This window comes from Schistocerca gregaria, chromosome X (assembly GCF_023897955.1).
Source record: "Schistocerca gregaria isolate iqSchGreg1 chromosome X, iqSchGreg1.2, whole genome shotgun sequence".
Lineage (NCBI taxonomy): Eukaryota > Metazoa > Arthropoda > Insecta > Orthoptera > Acrididae > Schistocerca > Schistocerca gregaria.
In genome coordinates, this window is record NC_064931.1 from 800,791,018 (window position 1) to 800,809,260 (window position 18,243).

The window sequence follows — 18,243 nt, forward strand, 5'->3', positions numbered from 1 at the left end:
AGTACTAATGTGTGTGTTGCCTGTAATCCAGTCGTCTGCTCAGCATGAAAAGGGGTACGCCCAGCAAAATTAAAGTTCCGCATTCCCTTCCAAAATATCTTTCTCCGCTTAGAGACACCCATTGTTACGGCTTTCTTGTTGATAATCAGTGTATCAGTTCACTGGCGCAGGCACGTATGTAGCACACCTGGTCAGTAGAACCTGCTAGTTCAATGAAATCTCGACGTGCCAGGGCCCGCGTATACTAAAGGAAGCATCGCGGGGAAGCGCCAGCGAACATTCTGTCTCTAACAAAAGACACCTGTGACGTAATATCATTCCTAGACGTTTGGTGCAAAGACTTTGAAACATTCTGTATATTTCGTAACATTCAAATTACCGTGAACGATGTATTTTTAGACATTTTTGATTTCGAAAGAAATAACTGAATGTTGACGCAAATAAAAATTTGCCTGTATGATTTTAATTCAGCTTCGCACACTCGGTATTTTTAAATGGAAGTCTCAGGATGAACGTACGCCAGACCAAACAACAGTTATAATAACAACGGCAAAATGTGAATACTGACATCAAACGTTTGCTTCGTCTTCACTGCCGAAACTATCTTTGAATAGAGATTTGAATACATTTGACTCCGAAGGCGAAATTAATATCAGTTTTGCCACTTTTATTATTTCTGAAATAGGCAGTGTGACTGACATTACATGCGTTTCTTGTGTTTGGGCACTGACGTATCAATTTTCATAAAAGTAGCCCACAGAATAAGACTTCAAACTGAAGGATAGATAATACTAAATTATATCTTTGTTTCCGGTCTACATCCAGATATGTGTTCCGCAAGCCACTATACAGTGCGCTGCGAATGGTAGTTAGCGATTTTCTGTCCTATTTTATTCGCGTATTGAGCGAGGAAAAAATGACTATCTATACGACTCGGATCTAGCTTTCCTTTTCGTCATGACCCAGACGGTTGTGCCAGAAGAATCGTTGGACAATATTCTTCGAATATCGGTTCTCTGAATTTACTTAAAAATGTTTCGTGAGAAGGACGTCAGTTTTCTTCCAAAGATTCCCATTTACGTTCCCCGAGCGTCTCCATTCTTCTTTCAAGTTGGCTATACCGACGTGTTACGATTCCACCAACGAGTCCCTGAAGTTTTAAAACTCTTTCGGAATATGAAATAGGCAACTGACGAACCGTGAGAATCTGTTTGTAGCTCAAAGATTTTTCTTCACCAGTAGCCCAAAAATCACTTACAACAGACCACACGGGAATATATATATATATATATATATATTGGTGCGTGAATTTCTCAACGCAAATGTCAATCTGCCAAAGAAATTCCATGCAAGTCGCAAAAATTCTCGAGAAAATCGACTTCCAAGTTTTCCGAGCTTCCTTAATAAGGTAAAGCAAGATCGTTTTTCAAGGAACCGCGTTGCTCTGTGGTGGGCCAACCAGGAAGGTGCCCCCCGTTCAGGTTCCAGCTGTGGTAGTTTTTAAACAAAGGGGCAGGTTTTACAGCCATTTCCGTGAATCATAAAATAAATAAGAATGAAAAAATTGTGATTTACTTACGTAAACAATCGTTATTAACATTCTTTTATAAAATATCGGTAATTAGGAATTTACATTTGCAATGAAAATTGGATTTTTGTGTAATATGTAATTAGAAATTAGAAGATACGAATTTTTCATAAAATTACAATTAAATATATGTTAATTAGCATTTATTTAAAGAACTTTTTATTTAAGTGATGCCAGTATTCGAACTGAACAGAAAAACCGAAGAAAATAATGACTGCAACGACACTCGACCTAGGGACCCATCGATTACCAATCTCGACCGCTGCTGATATTCTCCCATCTTTATGTGTTTTAAAATTCACAGAAATGCTCATAGAACATGCATCTTTGTTTAAACTTTGCGTTGGCCTGGAACCGAACCCCGGGATCCCTGTCTGAGAGGCGAGCATTCTACCACAGAGCCTGAAGAAAAAAGTCCTTCCTTTAGGTCTTTAAAGACGCTCAGAAAACTTCAAAGTCTATTTTTCGAGAATTTTTTACAGTTGCATTGAACTGCTTTGAAAAATTGATAATGAATTCTTGATTTGACGTACTGACTACAAAAGTAATGTAGAAACGATTTGCAATACAGAGCTGAGGTCCGCTACCGAGACCGCTGATTGCTGAGTCTTCGCGGAGCATGTGCCGCATTTTACCGGGAGCGTAGTGACTAGAGAGAGCATGGTAAGTGTAAGGCCGAAGGACGTGAGAACCGGCAACGGGGAGGGTCCTGCCTAAGCGCATTAATTGAATACGCAGAGGAGGGAAGTAAGTTGCAAGACGGCGACAAGACAAGGCAAGTTGCGGCCTGCAACTCTAATCAGAGCGCGTGCATTATTGAGCAGCCGTCTTTCAAGCAGTGGTCACACAACAAGCCCCGCGCGGCGCTATCATTTTAATGCGACCGGCCGCCGCTGACGGCCTGCGGCGCTGCGCTCCACTGCAGATGCTGCCTTCCACTACGAGAGTGCAGCAAATACGAGCGTGCCTGCTTAATTATTTCGCGGGCCTATCTCGTCCGGTGGCGTGTTCTCTTCTAAAATAGTGCTCACTCGTCATCTGAACAAAAGATGGGTAAATACTGTGTCTTAAGAATGCTTAGGAAGTACTGAAATTGTATTACGTACTTATGCAGATGTGCAAACACAGTTATGGTATGGCGTGCTATTGTACGACAACGCAAGTTTTGCAAACCATCCTTTAAAATTAAAAAAAGGAGCAATAATGGCTTACCTACAGGTTTTTTTAGGGTTTTAAATTATTTGTTATATACAGGGTGTCCCTCCTAAGAGACGTCAGGCGCATTTTCTATGGTGCTTCGGCAGATATTTGCAATTTAGGTTTTGTGGTGTGTAGTTGCAGTCATCCCAGACGAATACTGCTCATCATGTCATTCATGCGACGCCCGGTATAGACGGAAAGCATAGGTTTGCTTCCCATTATAAACAAAATTATTTTTAAAGACCAATTTTATGTTCCCATTCGATAGAGTGGCCCAAAATTAGTCTAGTGCGATATTCGTTTTATCGATATGTATTAACAGGGGCAGTAAAACACAAAGAATAACTAGTACTGCAGCAGCGACAATACTGCCCTGCATCAGCGCTGCTCGGTCGCTACTGGAGTACAGGCTAGCAAGATTCAGCAGCAGCTAGGAAATCCAACCTTGAAACCCTCCAGAGAAAGAATTCCTTATATACTGTATAGTTTCCTGTCGCCAGGAGTGTTAGGACAGATGTTAGAAGAGAACATTTTCACGCCACGAGACGCCAAAACAATGTTGCGGATTGTTGTCATCGATTGTTGCAAATCAAAGAATAAGTGGTTCACATCCTCCTTCATGCCACGTTCACAAAACCATTAAACAATTAAGTTCTTAATCATGAAGCTACAAGTAGGAATGATTTTTATGTAAAATATTCATAGACGCTGTATCGGAAAAGTACCCAGTATCAATCTGAAATAATCTTCAGTGCGTTGCATACAGAATCACAGAGCATAATATTAGGTTTATTTGAGAAAGATTTGAAAACGATCTAATAGTTTCGGTAGAAATGAGGAATACATAAATTACACGCATTGACGCTGATCATCCATTATATTCAAGAATATATGTGATGTGATGCGTTAACTATATCTTTCATATAAATAATGATTTTGCTGCTGCTTCTCTGTTTTGATTGTGTCAGTGCATTCGGGTACCAGGAAGCTGTCGAAGTGATCCTGCGAAGGAACAACAAGGATAGTGTGATTGAAGCTGAATGTGTGAAGTGGCGTGGATGGAATCTAGTCTCTCTCTCTCCCTCTCTCCCCCCCCCCTCTCTCTCTCTCTCTCTCTCTGTGTGTGTGTGTGTGTGTGTGTGTGTGTGTGTGTGTGTGTGTGTGTGTGCTAGGGGATATGAGACGTGTGGAAGCTTTAGAATATAAGATTTTCTGTATTACATAATTAAGACACACAAATTTGTTTCCATGTGCTATGATCGACATCCTGTGTATTATATACCTTTTTAAAAGTCACTTATGTAGTAGTACTAAATGATCATAGGATAAATAAATATTATTATTATTATTATTATTATTATTATTATTATTCCGATCCCCGTTCGGATAAATCGATTCACGAGTTTAGTGCTTTTCCTGATTGCTGGGAGGATTCATGAGGTAACACTTCACTCCTAATAGCCCCAGTGTCGACTAAAACTTTAAACTGTACATACTTCCGCACTCTCCAGAAATAAGAGATATCAATCGGTGTGACAAAGTACTAAATGCAAAAACATGGAAGCAATGGATTATTTTCGACATGAGGGAGTTTTCACAAGAAAAGGAGTTGTAATAGTATGTTTGTAGGTGTGAGACATATACCTGTACTTGGCTGTTCATTTCTGCAACATGTGCTTACAAGCTGCCTGAGTTGTTCCACAGGAGTAGTTGATATACAGTTCTCATCTCACTACAATCCTTTCAGTTTTTGATGACTTTTCTTTTGCTACGTTTACAGGAGACACAACTCCTGGAAGATGAAAACCGAGTTTCGGAAACAGCTTTTTCCGGTTTCTGATTTAGACAGCACAATGGCGGCCTCTCTTCAATGAAATATCTTTCACTGCACAAAAAGTCACTCTGTCCAGAATTTTTAAAAACAAGACGTAAACTGACAGCCCAGGCACGTGGCAAAAACGGTTGTGCGTTTACATGGGAGCAAAAATCGATTGTTGAAAAGGAAATTCGGCAGCTAGAACCGCACTTCCCCAATCGATATTGGACTGTTTACATGAGCAACCAGAAGCGGTATTGTAAAATCGGTATACGAAATCTGGTTGTGGGAGCCTCATATAAACGCAGAATTTTCCCGTCACGTTCTAATTCGTGTTAATTATTACAGTCACACGTATACTATTCCTAGATAACTGCTTTTCATGCTCCAAAACACACAGCTTCACAGAAATAATGATTTGTTTTAATTTATAATATTCCGTAGACTATCATATCAACTCTTAAAATGATTTTATGAATATGACAAAAACGCTATATTGATCATAACTCTGACCATAATATTCAATAATGCGAAGCAGCTGAGCGTCATCAATGTCACCACTCGTTTTCCAAAATGAGTGCCATAATCATCAGGTACTTCGATGTGGTTTATACAACATAAAATTGTATGCCCCACAGCAAACAGAGGCTGGGTTATAGTCTGGTCATTGCAAATTCTTCAGAAACATTAGACGGGACTATCCCACAACAAAGTGTTAATTTAGGAACGTAGAAATATTCACGTAACAAAATTTGCCGGGAGAGCAGTCACAAAAACCAAGACAAAGAACGAAAATGTGTTGTAAAGGGAGAAAGAAATGGCTACAGCGTTGTGAAAAATATCCAGCTAATAAAATGGTTTCTTCTATGTTTGAGACAAATTAGAACTAATTCAATTCGTTGAATTTCAAATACACAACCAGCTTCTTTTCAATCTGTTAATGAGTAACTGTGTGAACAAGGAAAATGAACTGTTTGTTGCTCGAATTGTCGCACGATATTTACTGTTGCAGATGACATCTACGATTTTTCTTCGTTTGAGTTAGCGATATTACGCTAGTACAAATACTACCGAGAGATATGTCGATATTACTGCTAATATTTCTTTTGCATTACGGATCTGAAAGCAGAGTTCTCGTTTTCAAAACTTAGTTTTTCAATCGCAGATAGTCTACATGAGGACGTAACAGCTTGTGATCACAGATCCCCTTTATTAGACAGCGTGTTTTACAATTCCTGTTACAGGCTTCTAGCGATTGTAGAGGAGACGTATTAGATAAAGTTTTGATAAGGAACCCATGTCCGGAAAAGTATCGTTTAGATGCAAAATAAGTTTGAAGATCGGATAAGTTGGAAATGCCCCGCTTTACGGTACGCACACTGCAGAAACAGTGAGCTGTGAACTTTGTGCTCTACAGGAGCAATGTTTCGAGTAGTCGCCGGCGGATAAATCGACGAACGTCGTCCTCTTCAAAGTTGAGAGAGCAACGAGTCCGTGGAGCACCGCAATCAAGCCTCGTAGTTGCGAGCGTACCAGTTTCTCGCAGCTATTGCTGTGGTCAGACGAAAATGGTACGTGATGACATAATAACAGCGCCCTCTTCTCAGTTTGCGTGTGTAACGTGGAGCGGGTGATTTGAAAGTGATCCAATCTTCAAACTTATGTTATATCCAAATGGTACATTTCCGGACACGGGTCCCTTAACAAAACTCTATCTACCAAGTCTCCTCTACAGCCCCTATAAGTGTGTAATAGGAATTGTGAAATATCCCGTATACTGTTGTGTAGCCTCGGTGTGTTCGTATAAAACCTGTAGAGGTCTCATTGAACAAAGTTAAATATTTATCTCGGAAAGATAACGAGCTGCTGAGCGTCTGGAGATTACATACACTCAAGACTGAAACTAATTTTTTATTTTTTTAAAATATTTTTCATTTTGTTACTGTAAAGCCAGTCATATTTTGGAGTAAATTATTCAGCTTGAAATAGGCTCGATGTATCATTTAAAATAATTAACTCTTTAAAACATAACCGGAAAGGGATTTAAAATACTCTTGGTATTATAAAAGAGAACCACAAAAATGGAGTAATTAACTCTCAAAAAATTATGAAAGTGATCTTGATTGTAAATTATACTTTCCACAGCATCTTGTAGTCGATAAGTGTGAATACGTTGTGTGAGACACCAATCCTATAGTTATTCTAACAATGGTTCACTGAAATTCATTATAGAAACTATACAGACTAAATGAAGCGGTTAGCCGTCTCCTGAGACCTCGGCGCCGTTGGGACCCTAAGACCTAATCGTCCTTCATTCTTTTCTTAAGTCCCATAGTGTTCAGAGCCATTCTTTTCTTCCTTCGAGTGATTATCTGCATTCGACGTCTCACATTCATGAAATCTCCTTTAGTGATATTTCCGTACACAATAATTATCAACAGAGTTCAACATAAAAATTAAATTTTCTTTTGTTATTTTGGCGAAGGGCAACCACAACATATTTATTCACCTCAATATTAAACAAGGCAGAGGTAACCGGGATCCACAACTACACGCCACTGGAAGGCTTATCTGTCGAAGTTAACTTGCAAATTCATTAACTCTATACAGTATTTGATTTAAGCTACAAAATACCCTGTTTCCTGTGTGTAAGGTCTTGAAATTACAGTGCCTTATGATCAGAAAAATCCAATCGTACTACCTCTTCGCTTCCGTACATAAATTAGTTGTACAAGTATGACTCAGTTCTCGTCAAAGTAAACCTCTTTTCTAAACTTTCTTTTCTCAATAAAGTACATAAACTGAAAGAGAATATCATATAAATGGGAGGACAACGATTTTAGAAACTCATAGGAAGTCCGTGTACACCTAACCGACAGTGGCAGAATTCGAAAGCTAAAAAGAAAAACGACTGACATCTATTGACAGTGGTGCATTGTTGTTGACCCCGAGGGGAGGAGGAGTGTGACATAAACAGCTAGCAGAGTAACCTAGAAAACACCCCGGCCGGGCGGTAAACAGGCCACTTTGAGGGAGGTTGCGAAAGGTGTTGACTGTCGCGGGGAGGCAGCTGCCATTAAGACAAGTTGCCGGCAAGATGCTGTGCTTTGCTCACGAACCCCACCAGCTACTCACATTATATCACTCACACTTGACGTCACTTTCTCAGTCTCGGCGTGAATATTTGATTATCAAATGAAAACTTAAGATACTCGTGACCAGTCTATTTCAAGGAAGTGAAACAAGCGAATGACGTGCTATTTATTACCTTATCGGATTCGTCGCACAAATTTTTTTTCCACAGATAATACTACAGTTCCAGTTTCAAATTACTGAAACTTGTAAGTCAAGCGTGGATAGAAAAAAAATGGGTAACATATCTACATGGAACGTACTTTTTGCCTACTCTATAAAAGCGTTGATACGGCTCTTGGTGATAACGATAGGTACATCAACATCATTGAAAACTGCTTTAAGGAGGTATATGCACTTACGTATAAAAAACAGCGAAAAATTAAAAAGTACCTTCGCATGTTTTCTGAAATAAAAACCCGCTCCGTTCAATTTCAGAACATCTTCGGAACGAACTCAACATTTGTAGAATCGTTCAAGGTGTTGAGTCCTGTCAAAGATGTTCAGTAACAGAACGAGACTCGTTGTCACTGTCGTTAAAATGAGACAAAAAAGTTTAATAATTTAGTTGTTGCAGGTTTTACCGTTTGACAGTATGTCACGCTTTCATTCAACAAGCGAAAAACTGACTGCGCATACCGACTCACATTAGCATCACAAGCTGGCTTTCCTTTTTTCGTGTTTGCTTGCTACAGGAATGACTACGACAGAAGCTGACCTGGTCGTGGTCGTCGTACTCGACGCTGCCGTTAGGTGTTGTAGCCGCAGACGGTCGCTGCGACGTAGACAGGTTGATTGCGCCGTCACCGTCTGTTTCATGATCCATCATGCCATCATCCTGCACAAAACAAATGTGTCGTCACAAGTAATGCCTTGCTAAGCACGACAATCGTTACTGAGTTATTTTTCTTTAATTTAATCGACCACTGGAACACTGCCACACGATAATGAAACGTCAAATTATGAAGCGAATAACAATTAATTATACTAAGTAAGAATAACACTGAAGTACAAATTGGACAGACCAGAGGATCTTGAGAAAGACGGATCATCAGAAAAATAAAACCTTTTGGATTTACTATACCGTTTGTAACGTCTGCAAAAAGTACTAACTCTGCTTGATGTACGTAAACTGAAAGGTCATTCACATGTAAAAGTAATATGAGTCGACCTAACATGGAACTCTTTATATTCCTTCCCAGTCACTGAAGTTCTCTGTCTTTGCAGCACTGTTTGAATTACTCAGCACTGTTAAGTCATCTAAGTTTCTTACAGGTGTTGACGATGGACTTTATCCTCATCGTACATGTAATTGTGTTCGTGCTCTGATGGTAGCTTTCCAATGGCGACCATTTTTAAAGCATCATTCCGTTTCCCGGGTTATGCGGGAAGTGAAGTTACAAGTCTATTAAGGCTCAAGGAGAAGCTGTTCTCTGACAGCAGGTGGCGAATAGGAATTTTGGATTTCAGTTCATCGGAGCTCAAGACGGTCGCGACGATTTTAAGGAACGAACAAGGAAACAATGACTGGAGTTTGTAACCTATGTGCCTATCACTTAACGGACAAACAAAATCTAATAATTTTAGGCATTACGGCTACGGAATTACAGCAACTGATTATCAAAAAACTAATCTCGAAACAATTCAAGTCATCTTTTGTTAGTACTTGGTGAGTCGTTTCTGTTAAATAACTTTCTTCAGACCAACAGTTAAGGATAAAATGGGACATGAAATACTTATAAAATTCCAATACACTGAAGAATGAAAGTGCACAGGTTAAACCGAACAATGTCAATGACAGGCTATCAGCGTTGGCAGCAATGATGAAGTAATACTTTATTGACTGATAACTGCTCTAAGGTATACAGAGTGAGTAAAAGATTTTGGAAACTCGAGTTCTAGTCTGAAAGTATTTTTCTAGTGAATCGTTCTATCACAAAGCAATCGTAGAGCTGATATACAGGGAGGACTCTCACTGTTATTGAAACTCACTTCCTGTTATGTAATGGAGACCACAAGGAAGAACAATGAAAGAACACAAGCTACGAAATATTGTTTTAAGGATAAGTTATAAAAAAAATGCAGGACTCCATCGCGTTACCTTGAAGAATGTTACTGAAACGATGAGAGCACAGTTACAAGATGGAGCGGAAACGCTCCGCGTGCTGACTGTGCCATAACAAGTTGTTTCATAACGCCAGGAAAACAGCTGTTTTGGCGTCAGTGTGCAGCCCGAGGATTGCGTACGAAGCGAAGCTGTGTCCCGGGCATTGCATTATACAGAGGCTACATGAAAACTCTGGCTCAGCACAGAGGGGGTGAAAAAACGTTATTTTATCACAGTGCCACTAGCACTCAATAGTAACAAATGCTTCTCGGAGTACTGCAGTTTCTTCTTTCAGCAGAAGGCACTGTCTTTGAAACAGATTAAAAAATGACTGTACAGGCAGCAATTTTTGCTGTTTATACAAGGAAGGAATATTCTCCAGACATATGTTGACAGAATTGGGGTTAGAATAAAATTTTTCCTCAGTGCGATAACTATTACAGTATGTAAGGAAAGAAACATACTGTAACATTTGTATTTCATAAAGGGCCACAGTAGGTTATTAAAAATACCAAACACGTATGAATTAAGAAAACCCACGCAGAGTTACGCTCTTGCTTCTGTATTTGCATTTGAATGATATATAACGACAGAAGAATTGTGACATAGAAGTATCCTTGATTTTACCGTGTGACTATCAAATTTATCACAAGGTTCTGGGTAGATCGAAATGTGTTCATAGCAGGTTTGGGCTGCTGGAACATTGCTAACACATCAAAGCAACTGGAATTATTTAACAGTAAATAAAAAAGAAAACTCACGGATCCGCAAGACAACTTCTCGTACATTAAAAAGCAGAGATATGTCTTAAACGTACTTTAAATAGTATTCAAAAAGGGGACTTTACAAATAGTTTGTTGACTTCATTGTTATTTATCCCGAATTTACTGTAAGGAACTGTTTAATAATCTGTATGTTTGTTGTACTCGTTACGGTCAAACTCAACCAGAAAAAAACAATCAGCGAGCAAGCTCGGTGTTTACGAACGTGGGCTTTAATTAGCATATCAAACTTAACAGATTTAGGTGTTCCATGGGAACAGCACAACAAACGGCACAACAAAAAGTAAGAAAGGAGGCTCTACTTAAGCTGTAGAATTTAACTGTGGTACCATAATTGCTGTACGTGAGTGATCTCTAGACTCATATATCGGCCCAAGTAAAACAAATAGGGGCTACTGAAATGAAGTTTTTACTACACCTATCGGATTATTACTGCTTGATCATGAAAAGAGTGAAGACATACGAAATGAGCTCGGATTTCAGAGCAATATTGACATCACACACCATGCATTTTTTGTCTTTCTTCGTAGGGGCTTAACGTTGTGTAGACAGTAAAGTCACCATAGAAGAAGCATTCGCTTGGTCCACAGTGTGTCCCTGGAGGAATGGTCAGTATTCGGGGATACGATAGTAACGATCATTCGAAGCAAAAAAATTCGGTAAACGTGGGTTATAAAATACGTACCTTTAAGAGCTATGAGCACTTCTTCATCTTCGATACCGTGAAACAAATCTCTTATACTGCAAGGTCTTTGCTCTCCACATTTTGAGAGGTGTCAGTATGAAGCAAAACAAGAAAAAATGTCCAATAAACGTGGATACACTTAAGAGGCATTAGCACTTGTTCATCTTCGCTACTGTGCAACACATTTCTTCTATTGAATATGTGCTCATAGCTCGTAAGGTATGCTTTTTAGAGGCCATATTTACTAGACAGTTCTTCTTGTTTTGGTCCGTACTACCTCCTTCTCAAATACCGAAAGAAAAGAGCTTGTACCAGGAGAGATTAGTGTGACAGCGTCGAAGATGGAGCGGTCATAGCTCGTAAGGTATGCATTTTAGAGTCCATGTTTACTAGACGTCTTTGCTTCGAATAATCGTTCCCGTCAAATCCATGCATATTGACCATTCCTCCCGGCACACTCTACAGATCACGTCGGGCGTACTCGAAAGTGCAATCACTTAATTTATAAACATACTACAAGCTTCACTGATTTGACTTAGTTATGTTCCATAGATCATGTGAACGATTATTTTATCGAAACGATGTGGAACGAGTCAGTGTACAGGATATGTATACATGATAACTGTTAAGTAATGAACACATTATTATCTTAAATGGTTCAAATGGCTCTGAACACTATGGGACTTAACATCTATGGTCATCAGCCCCCTAGAACTTAGAACTACTTAAACCTAACTAAACTAAGGACAGCACACAACACCCAGTCATCACGAGGCAGAGAAAATCCCTGACCCCGCCGGGAATCGAACCCGGGATCCCGGCGCGGGAAGCGAGAACGATACCGCACGGCCACGAGCTGCGGACTATTATTATTTTACTCCTATTCATGTCATTAAATTTAAAAGCAAGGTTTTTTTCTACCAGTTTTCAAGCAGAAATTTGTCTATGGGATAGATGGAGCCGTCCTGGAAAAATGATTTTAAATTAGATTTCAAACTTGCTTCGTTATCTGTCAGACATTTTATGTTGTTACGTAAATTATCAAAAAAATTTATTGCTGTATACTGAACTCCTCTCTGCGTCACGGACAGATTGAGGTAGTGTACAGAATTTTGAGCACGAAAGAATGAAGGAAGATAACGGTCATTAGAGACGGAGCACAAGTTCCGATTGCAGAGATACGAGGAAGAAAATGGGAAGTGCTCTTCTAAATGAACTGTACCATTATTTGCCTTAAGAACTTTAGGGAAATTGAGAAAAATGAAATCTGTGTCCACGGACGGGGAACTGAACCGCATAGTCTAGTATCTCTGGCAACAGCCTCAACACAGTATGGAAATTTTAGGAATCTTTTTTATTTTGTAACGGCTCGATATCGGTAAGTAGGTGATTTTCAGTACTAAAATTAAGATTCTTTCCAGAAGGAGCTACAATTTTATTGGGGAGCAATAAGTAAGACGAAGCGATTTTCCGTGCTGACGGACAAAAAGTTTTATTGGGACACGCCGCGCAGGACGGCAGCGGCGACGAACACGAGGACAGGGACGCGGGGCGCCGGAGCAGCGCGGACAGTACACATATTGGCACGGCGAAATGCAATTTTAAGTAGAATGCGCCGCGGGGAGAAGGCTAATTGGCAGGCGTTACCGCGCGTGGCACAGGAATTCGGAAGAAATGCGCGCCGGCGCCGGTTAATCAGTAAGATATGCCGACGGACGGCGACGGGACAGCGCCGCCACAAATCACCGATCGGCTCCTGCGCCTCCAAAAAACATAAAAGAGAGAGATAGCGACCTGAGGCTCCCCTCCGTTCATTTATCCTGGTCGTCAAGGAGAAGGCGAGGGAATAAAGCAGGATAATAGGGCGGCTTTATCTCGGGGCGCGAATGCCCGCAACGAGGGAAGAGTGACCGCAGCTAACCCATTCCCAAAAGTGCCGAGCTTGCTCTGTCGTCTTGGTTACTTTGTGCGCGGGTCAGCAGCGCCTGCCGCGCCGCCCCCGCACCCCACCTACAATCACTGTCCATTGAGCGGCCAAGACGTCACCCCGGCCGCTGCTCTCCCTGGCCGCCCCAGCCCTCTTCTAAACAAAGCCCCGACAGGCGGAAGGAAGGGAACTCAGACTCAAATTAAGTATCTTCCCTAAAACCCAATCGCCGGCCCTATTTGTTTGGCGCGGGGGCGTGCGAGAGTGACGGCATCACACTCGCTTAACGCGCCGCGCTGCTCCCCGCCAAATTAATAAATCTCTTGCCCGCGAAAGCCTTCAGTGGAGGCGCCAGATTGCTACACCTCTGATTCCGGAGGAGACATCTGACTTAAACACCAGTTCTTTCTCGTTTCTTAGTAAAAATCTCTGTATCGAAAAATTTAGATATATGATCATCGCCGGGGAGAACAAGCCTGTAAACAATATGAGTTGTAAAACTTCCTAGTTTTATGCATAACATACCACTTGACTTTGTAATTCGTCCGTAGGCAATTTTCAAACCTGCATTCTGGGGATGTGCAACGAAGTTAAACTCACTACAGGTTCTTACACATATCTGTGATAACTTTCCTTCCACGTCTATCCAGGACACTTGAGATACTTTGAGCTGGAAATTTCTATAGTATGATTTTTTCATGAAGTTTGTTGATACCAGCATCTTATTTGTACAGTGAGTCTTGTATAATTTCGTGGAGTAGTTGTTGACCTGACAAAGATGAACGGATGACGTACCTCGACTGCACGATGCTATAAACATGAAACTCATAGCTTTTATTTCCATTAGCCTCTGTGTAACTGTCTGCACTAGTGACACTAATTTCTCCCCGTGAGATGCCGTGGTCATCTCAGTTGAAACAAGGCCGCGAGGATTTTCTCTCGCCATTCTGTTCGAGAAAGCTAAAACTCTTTCGGTTCGGTACTGACACCATATACAATGCGACACTTACTTAAAAATGAAACGAGGTGTTCAACAGCCTCCCGGAAAAAGATACAAATGTTTGCAATTAAAACTCATTTTTTTAACCATATATTACGTTCGTTAAACAAAAGACTTCAGGGACATTCATGGAATATGAAGGACGCTTACAGCTTAGAGTCGAGGTGATTTGAGACAAGACAGTAAGAGGGGATAGCGCCTTGTCCTACTATTCCTTCGCTTTCCTCTTTTGTCTATGAAATGGAGCAAATGGCGCACTGATCAGTTCTGCGTCCCATGCGCAACATTCCTGGCACACTCCTTCGCTCCTTTCCAGTCTCCTGAGACTGTGACGCGATGCCATCAGGTAAGTACATTTTAGCTTCGCCTGTTTAAGTTGCAAGTACTGTAGTACAAATCAATGACAGTCACAGTTCTACCGTGTCTATGGTACAGTACCTGCTAACATTCGTCCAAATCTGCCAGCACAGAAATAAAAATAAGAAGCTTTCAACAAAGAAAAATATTCGTCGCACTGAAATACCATATCTTGGTTCCATTTCAAAGCTGAGAACATTTTTCATATTTACAGCACATACCATGACTGAGCCCTTCTGTAATGTTATTACTTTTATTGTTAGTTTTTTAGCACCGCCGTTAGTCGTTTTGACAGTGCATGGGCAGATATAAGCAGGTATATCTTTAATTACAATTGTGTTGTGTATGTCCTGTTGCTGATTTCGAGTATAAAGAAAATTTGTGGTTTCTGAGTACAGAATAGCGTAAAGGAGACTTTAGTTAACAGAATGTAACGCACATAATAGCTGAAGTCGTATCCTGAGTTGTTTTGAAGAGACAGAAAAAAATTATGGCGTTAATGTAATTGTACTGAAACTGTGGTTTAATACAGCATCAATACGCAATGCAGTATCAATATCTGGTCGTGAACTTTTGTATAGTACAACGAAAGCTTTCCCATGCAAATCGGCGTTGAGGCATACCATTCGGGCGTTATAGAAGTGTAAGATCATCCCAAAAAGTCAACGTATGAAACACAGGAAAAGTGCCATCTCAGATGACAGGGCGGAGGAGTTATTTCTGGAAGGAATTGGTGCAGTTTTCAGAACTGTCTTCAGTTATAAAATAATCGGTTGCTACCTCTTTGAGCAAAGAGTAGTGCAGTAATTTCTCTTGTCGACGAAAATTTCCTGGTTCAGTCGTAAAATCATCACTGCGTCATTTCGTACCGTAATTTTGTTGTACTTAAGACTGATTGCGTTAGCTGGTACGTGTGGTATTTTCTACAGTTTGTTATCTACGTGTCTGGCACGGCGCTCGGACCATAATGTTTTGGTTTAGATAGTTTGTAATTTTTATGGAATTATACAGTGAGCTTCAAAACGCGCAAAATGAGTACTGTCTCAGGAATTTCTGATGGATAATGGCACTTGTAGAATAAGAGCACATACACCAAAAACATGGACAGCCAAATGTAGAATTAAGTGCAGAGTTAAGAATAAAACTGTGCACTGATGATGGTACAGCAATCCCGAGGCATGCAAACATGAAAGGCGGACAGAAACAAAGTTTTGTTCAAAATGGGGAAGTCAGATTGTGTTGATATTAAGCAGATACAGGGATAATATAATGGGCTTCAAATCTCGCACAAAATGATAGGCCACGACTGGCAAGTTTGCAGATCACTTAGGCCTGTAAGATCTGTCAACAGATAACGTGAAGAATCCAGAAATTCCAAAGGTCGTACCAGTAATATTAATGTGCGATGTGGAACAAAGAGCTACCCTTATTTCTGGTTGTCTTCTGTATCTGCCCACGCAACAACACATCCTTGTCCCTAGAATCTTAGTGTTGTTATGTACTGAATATCCAGGTGCTGTTTCTGATACGCCACGTAATTTAGGAGACATCGGTTCTGAAACATCTCGAAAAAGTTTAAAATTCCTTAAAAAGCCATCATGTAGACAGAAATCAGAAGCTATGTTTGTCCGTTTAGCGGTGTGGGTTTCAGCGCTGTTTGTTTGTACGCAGAGCGCGACGTGTTAGAATACTCGCCTCACCCCCTGTATTTCCCGCCGGCGTGATCACTTCTTGCTTTCTGTTTTTAGAACAGCAGCCTACTTCGCAGAAAGTAAACAAAAATTTTAAAGCCATTTAAAGGCGTTCGCTAAATTGTTAACACTAAAGGGGAGAGTCTAACGAAGCAGCATCGCATCTCTCTGCGTAGAAGGAATGTGAAGAGCGTGGCCAATAACTTGGAATCTCAGCCACTTATTCAATAATACGTTAAAAGGAATAATTTGGTATCCTCTTTCTCCTTGTTGAAAACGCTTCTCCTTATGATCACATTTCGCTGCGGTAGTTTCTGTAGGTGAATCAATTTCTTCTTCGAGAGTATATGGTCACAAAATTTAAGTCTCAGTCTCCACAGACTCATAGTACCAACATTTGCTATTGTGGTAGAGTCTGTTATAAATTTTTTTTTTAACAACGTAGCAGTGGAACTCAGCGAGTATAGATAACTTCCAAGAAATTAGTTTCTTAATTAGGGATAATCAGCATTCGGATTTACAAGCAGCGTTCATCGTTTCGAAGGATATAATTCTGATTCAAAAAATGGTTCAAATGGCTCTGAGCACTATGGGACATCATCTGTGGTCATTAGTCCCCTAGAACTTAGAACTACTTAAACCTAACTAACCTAAAGACAACACACACATCCATGCCGTAGGCAGGATTCGAACCTGGGACCGTAGCAGTCGCGCGGTTCCGGACTGAGCGCCTAGAACCGCTAGACCACCGCGGCCGACTATAATTCTGGGGACTCCATAAGCTGCTACATAGAAATTTATTTATTTTGTTAGCTAACTTCTATCTGTGGCGATCATCATCTGGCATCACGAACGTTTCATAGCATTTATTTACGAGACGGTAATATTGTGGAAGCATTACCGCACTAAGCGAAGACGCAGGGACAAGTGGCCCATGGAGAATAAATCCAACCAGTGCTAAAAATAAACATAATGCAGTACGTTAGCGGTAATTCTAAATATCGTAGTAGGTATTCTTCACATAATCGGGACAGTGTAATGAATGAAAAATGCGTGTGTGGCACCCGTAGGTAGACCAGGTCGATTCAGTGTTTCTAGACTGTGAACAAAGCTAAAGGATATATAACCAAGTCTGTGACTGAATCGAAATTCCCCTAAGAAAAGAGTACAGCATGTTATTCGGGATAGAAAGTCATATACAGACAATTATATAATATCTGGGGTGTCCAGAGCGAGAGTCGTGTTCATCGTAGACATTAATGACTTAAGTAAGGCTGTCCAAAGTCCGAAGATTGGCCCGAACACCACATGCTTTATTAGAAACGAGCTCGGCACGGTTCTATTTGAGGTGTCATACCTTGTTCTTCCTACGACCTTTGAACTGTCTTACCGGGCCGTTGTAGGGTGTCTTAGAATTTAACATGAAGTACGATCCACGGTGCAACTTGGTAGTTTTCACATAAACAAATTATTGCCAGAAGTGAAAGAAGCCATAAGTGACAGGAAAAAATCCAATAATTGACAGAGTATCGAAATCCGAACCTTTGGATTTATAATCTGGCACTTTCTCACTCAGACACCGAACCACACAACTAGGGACATAGTATTACTTACAATCTCAGGACTTCCGCAGATGATGCAGTTAACTATGATAAAATTCATTCTTGTAAAACATTCAGCAACATCGAGTTAGATATCTACAAAATATCAGCCTGTCGCAAAGATTGGCAACTTGGTCTTAATACACAGTATTCAGAGTTATGCACTTAACGAAACATAGCATTGTGGCATCCATTGACCACAGGATTAATGAGTCACAAGTACAGCCAGTCAAGTCATACACGTATTTGGGAGTTACGATGTGTAGAGACATGAAGTGAAACGAGCACATAGTCACAATTGTATATAGAGTAAATACCCAGGCCGCGTGAGAGAGTAACAGAAATGTTGAAAAATCT

At 40.5% G+C, this 18,243-nt stretch overlaps 1 protein-coding gene across 15 annotated transcripts in view; it reads right to left on the reverse strand.

The window, feature by feature from the left end:
* LOC126298507 (forkhead box protein P1) overlaps positions 1–18,243 on the reverse strand; it is a 692,749-nt gene that overhangs the window by 319,284 nt on the left and 355,222 nt on the right. For all 15 annotated transcript variants that reach the window (XR_007552614.1, XM_049989851.1, XM_049989850.1 and 12 more), the window contains exon 3: positions 8,455–8,574. Coding sequence is in view for 14 of the 15 variants with exons in the window: in XM_049989851.1 (XP_049845808.1) it covers positions 8,455–8,574 (120 nt within the window). In the remaining variant the exon portion in view is untranslated. The remainder of the gene's footprint in view (positions 1–8,454; positions 8,575–18,243) is intronic.